At 43.9% G+C, this 14,339-nt stretch overlaps 1 protein-coding gene and 1 long non-coding RNA gene across 5 annotated transcripts in view; one reads left to right on the forward strand and one right to left on the reverse strand.

Moving 5' to 3' along the window:
* PLCXD2 (phosphatidylinositol specific phospholipase C X domain containing 2) overlaps positions 1-11,426 on the reverse strand; it is a 52,335-nt gene extending 40,909 nt beyond the window's left edge. For both annotated transcript variants that reach the window (XR_004287157.1, XM_032349593.1), the window contains exon 1: positions 10,673-11,426. Coding sequence is in view for 1 of the 2 variants with exons in the window: in XM_032349593.1 (XP_032205484.1) it covers positions 10,673-10,835 (163 nt within the window). In the remaining variant the exon portion in view is untranslated. The remainder of the gene's footprint in view (positions 1-10,672) is intronic.
* The window catches only part of LOC116594339, a 47,817-nt gene that overhangs the window by 18,530 nt on the left and 14,948 nt on the right, over positions 1-14,339 (forward strand). For 2 of the 3 annotated variants that reach the window (XR_004287172.1, XR_004287170.1), the window contains exon 2: positions 1,628-1,723. The exons of the other annotated variant lie outside the window; for it this stretch is intronic. This is a non-coding gene — a long non-coding RNA (uncharacterized LOC116594339). The remainder of the gene's footprint in view (positions 1-1,627; positions 1,724-14,339) is intronic. 3 annotated transcript variants of the gene reach the window in all.

Below are 14,339 nucleotides of genomic sequence, written 5' to 3' on the forward strand. Positions count from 1 at the left end.
GAATGTGACTCCAAATGCTGACAAATGCAGAAAGGCTGAGGCATCTTAGGATCTACAGAATCTAGCTGACATGAGTCCAAGGCTCGAGTTCTGGGGACCATTTAGCAGATTCTCAAACCAAAGAATAACAACTTCAAACCCTGTCAGCCCAAAGGGATAAACTTCATCTATATGACTGGATTATTTTCCATAGGGCGTGGGGGAGAATATTAATAACAACTATCTAACTGCCCACAACATCTGAGAAGGCCATGTGGTCCATTTAATTTTTAATCAAGTGGGATTATTCACAATGCAACAAAGCAGTGGGGCTAGGCAGAACACTGGAAAGCAGAGGATGCTGATCAACTTTTTATGTGCTGAGTAGCCAACGGGCATCCCACCATCTGAGGACTGAAGACATTAGCCTGGGAATCCAGAGGGCTACTGCTGGTCTACCCCCCAAATGGCTGGATAAGCTGGACAGTTGGAGTAAATCAGACCTTCTCATGGTGCTTTTGAGACCGGCAACGTTGTCAAATGAAGTATTTATATGTAAAACAAATACAAGCAGAGCTTCTCTGACCGGACAGTCCCCACTGCTGGCCTTGAGAAGGGAGTCCTGGGGGGCACCAAGCCTCACGTGGACTCTTGCTGGACACCATGAAAATTCCACTGCCCCAGATATTTTCTGAATTGGCCCCAACATCCTAGGATTTATGTGAGTCAGAGGGGTTTCAATTATATGTATGGGAGGTATTTTAAAGTCCTCTACAGATAGATGGGCATCTATTTTCTTCTGAAAGACCTTCTCTTCCTCAAAGGTCTGGTGGACTCTGACCCCCATCCCAGAGTAAGAGATTGTATAATATAGTTAATTCATTAATAAGAAATTCTTTCCCTGTTTTGCTAATTAATCACTCTGTGTTGCTTCTGATAAGCCTTCTCAGTTCCAAAATAATCACGTTCTCTTTAACAACTTTTCAGTTTCCAACACAAAAATAAGAATAATTCAAAGACGTAGGGGAAAAAAGGAAAATGTTTAGGGTAGAAGGAAAAGTTATATTAAATTAAATATTTTACTAAAAAATTACTCTGCTTTTATTAAGCTTTTGGTATAACCCAGGATGTGAATGCGTAAAATAAATTGTATTTGATGGCATGGTAAAATTACTAAACGTTTCCATTTCACAGCTGGTTTCTGCTATAGTACACAGAGCTAACCTTAACTCTCACCTCCAAGCTGCCAATATGGTTGAAGCAATCATTAAAACAAGACATGAGAGAATTCAGGCAGAATAAGCAAACACTCGGTGAGCTACTGAGGGTCATGTATCTGGGACTAGAAGTTTTGGATAAGCTCCTGAACAAAGTAAAATTTTAGTAGAAACCTAAATAAATAAATAAAATAAAGACACCTAATTCAAACTCAAATCTTCCTATATTGGATATAATAGTAGCTGTGGGTGAGGATCTGGTGTTGGGTAAATTGGGAAAAGTAAGACTGAACTCTGAAATGTTTTCCACTGAGTGCTGTCCATGCCCTTAAGTCCCACAGGTCCCTCAAACTCAACGTGCCCCAAACTCAGCACATCTGCTTCCCTCTGCCACCCCTAACCTCCTTTTTCTCCTGTATCCCTTTTTTCAGCTTCCAATGTAATTGCCAAGTCCTACTGATACTTTCTGCGCTATGTCTCCTGTGTCTTCCCTTTTCCTGCTTCCATACTGACACTCTCCTTCTCAGGTAAGCATCCCCTTCCACGTGGATCGCCTCATCAACAACCCAGCTGGTTCAGAGGGGTCCAATACTCCCAAATCCAATATACGTACGTTATGGACTGTAGCCAGAGCCATCTTTTCAAAACGCAGGGCTGACCTTCTCATTCACCTCCTTAACATCCTTCCCGCCATCACTGAGGTAAAGCTAAATGACTTTAACATGGCTTATTAGACCTTCCTGTATCTTGCCACCTTACTCCTTGCCCCCACTCCTGAAAACCTATAGTACAACTACCATGAATGATTTTGGTTTGTTAAGTGGGCCATTTTCTCTCTTTGAGGTCTGTCTTCACCCATGGTATTTCCTCTTCTAGGGAACTCTCATCCTCTTGGCTAATTCCTACGCATCCTTCCAGTTGCAGTCTATTTATCACTTCCTCCAAGAGGCTTCCCTGGACTTCCATGCCATGTGCATATTCTAGCAGTAACTTCTACCTCCCCATTCTATAGTATATTATGTTACAACTACCTGGGGTTTTGTTGTTGTTTTGTTTTTTAAAGAGCAATTACTCATCACGTACAATAGAACTACTTGATTAAATGCCCATTTCTCCAGGGTGCCTCAGTCGGTTAAGCATCTGCCTTCAGCTCAGTCATGATCTTTAGGTCCTGGAATTGAGTCCCATATAGGGATCCCTGCTCAGTGGGGAGTCTACCTCTCCCTCTGCCCCTGCCCCCACTTTTGTGCATCTGCATGTACACTCTCTCTCCCAAATAAATAAAAACTTTAAAAAAAAAAAAAGGTCTATTTCTCCAACTAGATTGTAAGCTCACTGAAAAAAGGAACTATGTGTAATGATCATCACTGTGTCTAGGAGAGGGCCTGGCATATAGGAGGAAATCAATACATATGTATTAAATAGAAATGAAAGAAGGGGTAAGTTTCTCATATTACCCCTCAGCATTTCTAATACCTGAGGTGCCATTTTGTTTCTCTTCATCCTTATGCAGTTATCTGGGGACTTTTCCCCCACTCCCGACCAAGTATTTCAATGGCTGCTTTTTGCCCTGGGATAGTGTTTAAAGTTCAATCTTCGCAGGGCACGTAAGACTCATTAGCCCACTCTCCCAGTCTCATCTCGTTTAAATGAAGTCTATGTTCTGACCACACCGGACTGCTTCGGTTTCTGCAAGGTCACCCTAATCTCTCACTCCTCGGTACCTCTACATTGTGACAAACTTCCCTCTACCTGCAACACCTGGCTATTTACTATTTGCTCTTTATGATTCAACCCAAGGCTCATCTCCTCTTAAAACCCCAATCTAGCAGGCTTCCTGCCTCCTCTCAGTAATGGGATTGGAAGTTGGCTTTCTGAGTCTTATAGTCCCATACACATTCTTCTCCAGGGTATTTGAATTTTAGCTTTCTTCTCTTACAATCATAATTCTTGAAAAGCAGGGAGAAGAATCGTCTCTTCATGTTCGCCTCATCTAACACAGTACCTGGCACAAAAGGCACACAACAAATATCCTTTGAACATCTGATTTCCCTTTAAATGAATACATTTTTGAAATCTAGGCAATGAAAACCAAAAGAAGCAAAGGGGATAAACAGATACCTGTAATTTTTTTCTGCCAAACTGCCACCATGTGCTCATAGAATTCTTGCAGATATCCATTTGGGCACCTCCTGCCATGACAATGACCTGAGCTCAAAGCTCAGGAAGGAGGATATTTTTTCACCTGGTTTCAATTATACTTTATAAGAATATTGCCTTCTGCATATAGCCTTCAAATCACACATGTTCATAAAATATTCAGCTCAGTCTGACAGCACCTAGGAGCGGTTCAGTTCTACCATCACTTCAGACCGCTGAGCGCTCCAACATATTAGTGTTACAGGGCACAAATGCTTCTGGTTCTTCCCTTATTTTGATATCGTCAGGTCCATACAGAGGAGAAAAAAGAGCAACAGAATATTCTCTGGAAAAAAAAGAATACCTTACAGCCAACAGTTCTAGAATAATTGGAAATTTAAAAAAAACAAAAAAAAAAAAACAAAAAAAAACCCCACCTGTTATTCTCGTAGAAAATTCCAGCTTCTACATAGACCATGAAGCAAGGAAGACCGCCAACACTTCAGAGCACAACCTACACATCCCCTGAGAGCAATGCCAGCATCTATGGCCAAACCCATGTTACCCTGAAGCTACTAGAGACCTATTAATGCAATCCTCCCAGGTACCGTTTGGTCCTTATGGGCACTCAGCAATATAATCCAAATTCCCGGAGCTGTGAGAAGGGAAGGGCCCTGGCTCCACCAGGCATGAAACAACTCAAACACTCACCATCACAGTGCTCCTCTGCGTCAGTTTGGTTCTTGATGGATGTTCAGATCCTTTCACACACACAAACACACCCACCTACTACAAGGTCTATAAATAACCCCTCCTTTGCAGGCCTGGTTTGAAACTCTAAATAGGGTTACTCAGCATTTGTAAAGAGGTTCAAGCTTTTCCCAAAGGCTAAGCCCAGCCTTTCACTAACAGTAACTTCTAGCTGCCTGTACTTAGAAGCTTTTGGGGGTGGGAGGTGGGGGTAGACTGGAGCCAACCAGTCCCCTGGAGGAGTTGGGGGGAGCCGGGGGGGGGGTAGTTAGCTCAAATCATGTGACAGAAGCCAACTGTCAGCTTCGGAAGCCCGGCTGAAACAGTAGCGTGCAGGTGAAGGCGCAGGCTCCTAGGATTTGAGTTGGCAGTGGGCATGGATTCCAAGATTTTTATCACAGGAAAACAGCAACAGGCATGAAAATTTGGGCTCTCCTGAGGACACAGCTCAGTGTGTGCACTAGGTAATGGGTAGTAGGTGTGTGTTAGTGTGTGTATAGGGGGTGATGTGTGTGTTTGGGGGAACTGTGAGGCTTTCGGAGTTTGGGATGGGGGCCATAGTAAGTAGCTCAAGAGGATTTTCTGGCTCTCTTGATCAGCTGCCCTCATACTGCACTTACGTCTCCCTTGGTACTCACATCCTGGGCAACCCTCCATGTATCCTTCCCTTAATTCTAAGCCCCTTTGAGGGGATGACCATTCACGTTATCCTGATCTGATCGGACAGAACACTGAGCCACATGGCTTACTGGAAGGTCAGCTCCTTAACTACACTGCACATTGCCTGAAGGGAGGAACTGATCTTACACTTCTTTTGGTTGTCTATTCCAGGTGCAGGTTTTTAATAAATCCACCATAATTAATTTTAATGACATATCGTGTTGTGACAGAAACTATTCTAAGCATGGTATATGCATTAGTTTATTTAATTGTCACACTAACTAAATGATGTAGTGCCATTATTATCTCTGTTTTACAGAGAAGGACACTGTAGCACAGAGAGTGAGTAACCTGCCAGGTTACAGAGTCATGAGGGACAGAGTTGAAGTTCAAATCCAGACTGAGTGGCTTTAGCATTAATGGTCTAAGCCAATCCATGGTTCGTTCTGCTTCTTAAAGACACAAGTGACTCCTGAATTCCCTGTGGCTTTTTGTGTGATTGCGGGTAGGGAAATCTAAGGAAGTGAGGAGCCTCCTTAGAAGAAAGACCTACTAATAAGAACACCAAAGTCATAGACTCTTTTTATTCCTCCCCATGACCACCGGGGGTGGGGGCATCAAAAAAGTATTCCCACTTAAGAATCCATTTTGGTTCCATATAATTGTTTTTCTTGATTGGGTCAGCCCTGGTAGACTCAGTTTGATCCTTGTTTTTCCACAGCCTCAAATCCTGTAGGCTGTAGGGTTTCTTTCTAGGGCCAACTCATGGCTCATGCTATCCTCAAAGCGGAGCCAAGCTAGAATTCTTGTTCCACAATGTATGTTATGCCCTTTTGGGTCCCCAAATCTCTCTTGGATGCACCAGACCTAATCCAACTTCCAAAAGCAGAATTTGAGCAATGATCCTTCCATCCTGCCCTTGTAGTAATCTCGATGTCTGCGGGACGCACGTGTGCGAAGTGAGAAGAGCGACAGAACTCATCAAGTGGTCAGAGGTGGAACTGCATGGGGCAGGGATAGAATTCCAGAAAGGTAAAAAGGAAGGGGATGATGCTCAGGAAGATGAGAACAGAGAAGGGTCTGGGAATTGGAGAGCAGTGAGCAGCATCTGAGCGAGGGCTGACACTGGAAAGGGAGAGGCCAGGTCAGTGGAAGGAAGCTGAAGAGGGGAATAAGAAATGAGAGCAGGCTGAGGCTGAGGCCAGGCGGGAAACATGAGAAGCTCACATTTGACAAGGGAAGAAAGAAGGCAGAAAGGATGCAAGGTGAAAGCATTGTTCCTAGGACACAAGTTACACCAGAATTCCTCTTCTGACTCTCCTGCCCATTTTGCTCTGCCTCAGAATTTTCACTTCCAATGGGGCTCAGTAATGAGCTTTATCTAAAGTTATGGGAATACTATGCATAAGTCACAAAAGCTGGTTGGAAAATGTTCAGGGGGCTTCATATGGCTTTTTTGTCAGGAAAACCTAACCAATCCATTCAGTTTAGCTCTGACCACAATCAAACATGATGGTGGCTGCAAGTGAGCCACTGTCCAGCACCCTTACTTTCCTGGTCTCTTGTATTCAATCATCCACTTGACACCAATGACCAAGCGGTCATCCTGTACCAGGACATAGCATTATAAAGAGAAATAAGACACACTCTCTGCATACAAGTTGTTCATAGATGATGTGGATGACAGGTAGCCAAAAATAACAATGTGTTCAGAAATACTGTGATAAACATATTAACAAAGCATTACTGAGAGGCAGGAGAGAAAGTCCTCCACTTTCCATCTACCCCCATCCCAGAGCTTAATTGGTCCATTTCAGGAAAGTCCACTTCTAACCCAGACTGCCTACCTAATCACATCCCTTGAAATTTTGACCATTCTTCAAATCTTGGGTCAAGCCATTTTTTCAACGAAGTAGTTCCTAATCTGAGAAGTAGCAACTAATGGGAATTAGTCTTTCCAGTCTGTGTGCTTCCATCACACCTCCTTTAATCTCTGTTTCAATATTTGCCCCAATTATTTTTAACTATATATGGTAATTTGTATATATATAACTAAATTGTAAGCCCTTTTAAACTTGGGTTGATACCTGATTCATCTTTGGGTCTCCCCCAAGCCTGAGCATGGAGGTTTCTTAATATGTACTCAGGGTCAGTTTATTTAAACCAGTTATTCTACAGTCCCTTTTAGGATGCTAAAGTGAGAGGACCCTGCTTCATTCTGGCAATTGTGAGTAGTTATTTGCACATGCCAAAAATAACTTCTTGTTTTAAAGAGGCATAAAAGGGCTTTTAGACCTAAAATGTCTTATTCCTCCCATCTCTTTTCATGTTTGAACAAAGAATGGGCATTTATAGTTTATTTGATTTAGTTAATCAAAGAATTTTTAATTTGGAAAAGACTCTATATTTCGTTTAATCCAACAGCTTAATTACAAATGAAGAAACTAAGTCCTGAGAAATTCAGACGCTTCTTCAATATCAGACAGCCAGAACCAACAATATCAAATCTTAAGGTCAAGGCTCTCTGCAATAGACTAAACAGTTTACCTTCAATAAAAAGGGAAAAACATGATTTAAAAAAAAACTCAAAAAAAAAGTCAAGAAAAGAAATACACGAAAATATAGAAAAAGAATTCATTGAAAATATACATGTTATAGAAAACATTTTTTCTATCAGTCCATTTCTGCATAAAGAATATCATGCTTTCACTAATGTCAGTGAAAATGTTTGTAGAGTTTAAAGCTTTAATTTAAAAATCTGACTTTTGCAACTTCCAGATCCTTTACCCTTGGGGTCTCCAATCACTCTAAATGGTTGGCAATGAGATCTGTTCTGAAGTTCTTCTCCAGAATATTTCAATATGTTTGGGTGACACTGGCCATTAACAGGTGTTCTTAGCAGTTGTATAAGTAAAATAATACACCAAGGCTTTGTTGAGAGGTACATGCACACCTGTTCTCTCCCATCACGCCTTGGGCAAATGCAGCAGATGCATTCAAATATAACCTAGTTTACTCCATCCCAGTTCTGCTATTATTGCCAGAACTCCTGCCTTTTCTCTGACCTCTCCCTGGGGCCACCCCACCCCCATCCTGACAGATCTGACACAATCTTATAGACACCCTATGTCGTTGTCTGTTGGCACACAGGAGCACACACATGTGCATACACATCACACAAAATAGGTCTAAGCAATAAATCTGAATTTATAACTTCCTGGGTTCCACAGGGATATATATGTCTATATGTAAACACATACATACACACACAGATATATACATATACATATATACACATACATATATACAACCATATATACACATACACATATATACCACATATATCATATATAATTGTAAACATATAAATATATATATTACTCAGATATATAATTTGTATACATGTATGTCTGCCTATCTATCTCTTCACAGTGATATATAATCACTCAGATAAGGACCACCTAGTCTTAAACATAATTTCATTTGCCATAGAGGACAGGCTGTGAAAACTGGTTTTAATTAGAGACTACCACCCCCTCCCCTAGTACACACACACACACACACACACACACACACAGCTGCTCTGTGCTCCCCAAGGCCCCCTGAGGGGCACAGGGATAATGCATGGGTTTTGGAGCCAGCTAGACAGGGACTTAATTGTTAGTTTTGTTATTTACTATTTGTGTGATCTTTAAAAAATTACTTAAATAATTTTCTTATTTCCAAAACGAGGATGTTAGTAGCTGTCTTGGAGGTATAGATCTTTGAGATATATAATGTTTGTCAGTGGGTGCTGGGGTTAGCACTTAATAAGTAAGAACTATTATGCTGAAGGGGATCGCAAAGGGGAAGAGGTGTCGGGGGAATGGGGGAGGAAGACGATGGATTCCACTTCCTGAATGCCTTCTGTATTTCAGAATTTCTCCACAAGGCTTGGCAGAACTTGAGTGCTAGCCATTAGCTAGGGGATATTAAGCTTGAGGGAGGGGAAAGGAAACTGGTGGGGGAGAAGAATGGTTGGTGGGGAGGCGTCCATAAGTGGCTAGCACTTACATGTGACTTTCCTGTGTTGAGCTCATACATATATACGCTCATGCCCCTTCCACTGCTGGGAAAAGGACATTCACAGAAATGAATTCAGCATGTTGAGGAGTCAAGGTCATTTTTTTTCTTTCTTTCTTCCTTTTTTTTTTTTTTTCCTTTCATTTACATAGAAGGACCAGACTTCACAAAGCAGGGTGAACAAATTCCTATGTCCTCCATAGTGACTAATCACAGCATTTCCAGTTACAGCAGCAGACTCCGGCTATTTGCCCACTTCCCCTGGCAATTCTAGTAACTGTGAGATACCCTATAGATGGTAGAACAAATGCCCAGCTCCTTTCAGGAGTCGTGGTGTCAGAGCACATATCCAAGCCACTGGCAGAGCTGGGGCTGTGGTCTGATCTGTCCGTCCAAAGTACAACAGGAAGGAGGAAGCCCGGACATGCCCTGAATGACAGAGTCATTTAGGGCCTGCCTAAGATGCCATGCTGTTTGCAAACACACACTACCTGCCATACCACCTGACCAAACAATTCCACCGGAAAGCCTGAAGACAGATGACTAATGTTAAAAGAAGCCCGTGCATCATTTCAGTGATGACTCCACAGGCATCAATTAAACATGGAAAAGACCTGTTCTGAGGCATGACCATCTGGCATTTCCCAAGGAACTATAGTCAATGGCTGATAAAACACAAGTGATCATAACTATAAAGAGATTTAGCAGCCCTCTCCTTGCTCAAAAGCAGCAAGAGCCCATAAGGACAATGAACCTGGAAGACCTCCAAAAGAAGAGGCGAGTAAGGAAAAGGCTGCATCTGAAGCCAGCTCTGCTCTTCCTCATGCATAGAAAGCAAAGATCTGGGTTGCATGAGGTCATGCACAAAAATCAGACTGCTCCCAGGGATGCTTGCGAGTTTGTCTGGAAGTCTAGGGCTCAACATCAATTGTTATGTCTCCAGGTGAGAGAAAACATTGGCAGTAGTCCATCCCCTGCTCCGAGGGGTGCTTTTCAAGTACAGGCGTCTGGGACTTTGCCCAGCACAGCAGTCCAAGATCACTGTAGTCCAAATGGCCCTCCCTAGAAACCATGTTCTAGCCAGCTTTTGAGTGGAAGGAAGAGGACACATTTAACAATTTAATGAGAGTGATTCCAAGGCATAAAACCCCTAGGATAGAAACTGTGGCTGGAGGAGAAGTGTTTTTCAATGCTCTGGTTCTAGATCAGTCAGGCAGACACCTGTATATATATATAGACAAATCTTCAAACACCACCTCATCACACCTAATGACTGCCTGTGACCTCTGATGAGCATTTGCATTCTCTATATCTGGCTTTTCCAACAGCAAAAATATGTGTCTTTATACTCAGTCCTGGTTCTGAACCTGTTATCTAATGCTAATCTTTGTTTATTTGTTTTTCCTATATGCAAGGTTAAATTAATGAGAAAGAAAATACTTTTCAGTTTTAATTTTGATCCAGATTGAAAATCGTTAATGACCTTTTATTCATTACTCATGAGCTCTCCTTTTTTCTTTAAGTGATTCAGGTACTCACATGGCCTGGTTCCAACATTAGGGATGTAACATTCTTAGAATGAGGCTACCAAGTAAAAACAAAACACAAACAAAAAGATGCAAATAAACAAAAAAAAAATGGTGCTTCCATTCTCCCAAGCCCCTTTTGCCAATGATGCAGTGTACTTAAATCTGTTTACAGCAGCTGCTTCAGTGTTAAGTTTTTGGTTGGAAATAAAAACGTTTAGTAAGGTCACTGACAATTATTTTCTCAGCACAACAGAAAAGCAACCCAATCCATTAATAATAACAACACTAAAATGGCAGAAGCAAACACAGTGGGAACAAGTAGGAATAGAAGAGTACCTGGGATTGCCAGATTGGAAAGGGGGACGTTGTGGAGGTGAGGGGGGAGCGAGGCCATCCAGTCGGCATTGCAGACCTCCGATGATGTCTTTGTCCCGCTGGGGTTGGGGGAGCAGATGGTCCCCATCCTGAGTTTCCTCCTTACCTTCCTAACTGCTAGCATCCCTCTTTGTCAGTCAACAAACTGCCCAGGCGCAGCCCGGTGCCACTCACTCAGGGATCATCACGGCCCGGACTCTAGACATTCCAGGGCCATCTTTGTCAAGCCAGTCTTGCCAAAAGACCTTTCTGCCGGGTAGACGGGGCAAGTAGGTGGTTCCCTACCCCCCAGCCCCCGCAGTCCCCACCCTCTCCGGCCCAGCCGCTGTTCCACTCCCTTAATCTGCTCAGACCCGGCTCCGTTAAACTTCTTAGGTTCCCCCTCTGGAGCGGGGGTTAGGTAGGCCCCTAGAGAGCAATCTTACAGAAACTGAACGTCCGGCGAGCAGCCACGCCCGGAGCCACTCACACGACAGGTGCCCTTACGGCGTACGGACAAGCCGGTGGGTCTCTACACACGTGAGCGCCCGGACGCAACATCACCAGCCGGATTTATGCCTGTCTGTGTGTCACGGGGCTGGCCCAGAAGCTGGGCCTGCCTCCTCCTCCTCCCCCCGCTTCTCAGCACACACTCCCCCTGCCCTGTGGCTTCCCGAAGGCGCTCAGAAGTGTAACCGGCGGCACCCGGACTCCGGCAGCCCCGCCCCGCACTGCCGGGCAGATTTGCCGGGCTACGCGGCCCGTGATTGGCCGCTGGCGGAGCGCGCTCCGATTGGCCGGCGTCCGTCCGGGCTGCCCCTCGGAGCGCTCCCACCCCCTCCGCGGCCCAGTCCCCTCCCTCCGTTACTCCAGCCGGGCTGGAGGAAGGCGGGCGCCGCCGCGGGGACTGCGGGCGGGGGAACTTGGGGGCTAGTCCTGGGACCTCAAGAAGCGTCCTTCCTCTGGCCTTCCTGGAAGCCAGCGCTCAGATGCTGTATACGACCACAGATGATGTTTCTTTCCTTGTGTCTTTCCTCTACACACACACACACACACACACACACACACACAAAATGACAATCACATAGAATGTATTACATTTTAATAAACCACAGAGGAGGCAGAAATAGGGGGAGTAAGAAGGCTGAGAAAGGTGAAATATATCATATTTGGATGACAACCTCTAGGATGGTTTGTTTCAGCAGTTACATAATGAAGATTTACTTACACACCTCTTACCCCCTTCTTACAGAGGAAGGAATAATGATGACTTCTATTTGTATTACTCAGGTATTTGAAACCTTCTTGCAAATTCTTTGTCCCATTTGATCTTCACAGGGCCCCCATAGGGCAGGGCGGGTGGTGGATAGGATGCCCTTTTCACACATGAAATGGAAGTTCTGAGGCGTTCAGAGAGCAGCTGGCGCTATTTGGAAATGCCATTTTAAAAGGAAACCCTCAAATCCAGAGGTCTGTAGGCACACAAACTCATTTCCCTGCTTTCTGCAATATTCCCTACTCCTTCAAATGGTACTTTTTCATGGTGGTATACTACAGGGTCTCTAATGGTATGAGAACTTTGCACAGCAACAATCAGAAACATCCTGACCAACAGGCAAAATCAGAATGCCTCCACCCAGGACCTTGATAGTGGGGTCCTGGAGGGCTTCAGGTCAGGCAGCTCCTGGGTGACTCAGGAGGGGCTTATGTGAAAAGCAAGCAGCAGGCTTTGCTAAGAGAAAAGTAAAGTCTGACATCCAATCACTGACCAGCCCACTTCAACTCCAGGGTAACTCCACAGGCCCCTGCAATGCCTGTGCCCTAGACACCACTCAATGCACATAACTCCTGCTCATATTGTCCCTTTGGAGGCCAGGAAAAACAAGGCTGTACCTACGAGTCTAGCCCTGTACAGCCATCTTGATATTCCAGATTATCAAAATATTTCTTGGGTTCTGACCTACTCAGGTTAGCACTTTAAACAGTCCCTCTCTTCTCTAATAATTGATTTAAACCCCTGGACTCAGCTGCCTCTGTCTTTCATAATAAGTCCCCTACACATTCCCCAACTGATTAATGTTGACCCGAGCAGGCAGGGACAACTCTATGCCCCTACTCAGCAGGAAGAAGTTAGAGAAGATGAGACCTTCCACCTTCAGCAACCTTAAAGATTTAAGGGTCAAAATTGTTCAGGGGGAAATGTGGAGGCCGAGAAAATTAAGGCTATCCCACCTCAGGTTTAGCTGATGTGGGAAACAGAGGCAGAAGAAAATCATTAAAATTCCTTACCTACTGACAAGCTCTTGAAACAGACAGAGTGGCTCTCCCCTGGGGACTTAACTGCCCTCACCTTGAGGTTTTGCGAAGGACAATCCTAGCCTCACCAACCCTCTACCCCAACAGATCCGAGTAGGATTCTGTAAGTCTACTTTAACAATTCCTTTATCTCTAAACCTCCAAGATAGTGTCAAGAATCATTCCCAAGTATATGGCCCACTGATACACATCTAAAGGGTCTCATGAGAAGATTTTTATTGGTAATAAATAACCCTTCTCCCAACAATAGCTAGTCCCCCAAGATCCTGGAGACCTTGCTTTCAAAATTCCTTAGAGACTTATGCCATCCCTAATCCCCTTTGTCCTCACCCACCACCGAGTCCACCCCTACTCTGCCTTTAAAAACTCTGACTGTAATCTGGTTCCAGGTCCAAGTCCCTACTCTGCTGTGTCGGGTATACTTGGGCCCAAGCTTAAGCTTGTCAAATAAACCCTCGTGTGATTGCATCGGTGCTTGGCTCCTTGGTGGTCTCTCGGACATGAAAACTCGGGCATAACAGTCCCCTTTTCCTCTTCCAGGTTATTCTTAACATTCATTTGAACCTGCTTTTCAGTCCTTTGAGCTGCCTGGTATTACAGGAAATTTTTGTTTTTGTTTTCCTGGAGGAGTATCCCATCGTTAATAAAAAGAAAGTGTTCATCATGTATCTTCTGGGGTTTAAAGCGCACTTCAATATAGTGCTCTTTTTTCCAAGTACACCATGGCACGTGTTTGAGTTCACATTTTAAAAAAAAATTTTTTAATATTTTATTTATTTATTTGACAGAGAAAGACACAGTGAGAGAGGGAACACAAGGAGGGGGAGTGGGAAAGGGAGAAGCAGGCTTCCTGCTGAGCAGGGAGCATGATGCTGGTCTCAATCCCAGGGCCCTGGGATCATGACCTGAGCAGAAGGCAGATGTTTAACCACTGAGCCACCCAGGTGCCCCTAGAGTTCACATTTTTTATTCCTCATAAAAAAATCACTCCGTAAAGCAATATCCCAACATCTACTTTTGAAATGTCACCTTTCTGTGCTTTTCTTGAGTTTAGCACCCTTTTAAAAATTCCTAAATGCAAAATTTTATTGAAGCTGGCTAAGGCAAGCAAAATGTGTTCTTTAAGCTCTATGGTGGTATGTTAATTTCAATGGATTTTTCCCCTTGATTTTTTAGCTCTTAATGGAAGGAGTGAGCATATTAAGAAGGCATTAAAGGAGGGGGGACTTGGTGGCATGGTCAATTAAGCGTCCAGCTCTTGGGGTCATGATTTCAAGGTCTTGAGATCAAGCCCCACTTCAGGCTCCAAGCTCAGCTTGGAGTCTGCTTAAGA

The sequence above is a fragment of the Mustela erminea genome, chromosome 1, assembly GCF_009829155.1.
Source record: "Mustela erminea isolate mMusErm1 chromosome 1, mMusErm1.Pri, whole genome shotgun sequence".
In the NCBI taxonomy this organism is placed as follows: domain Eukaryota; kingdom Metazoa; phylum Chordata; class Mammalia; order Carnivora; family Mustelidae; genus Mustela; species Mustela erminea.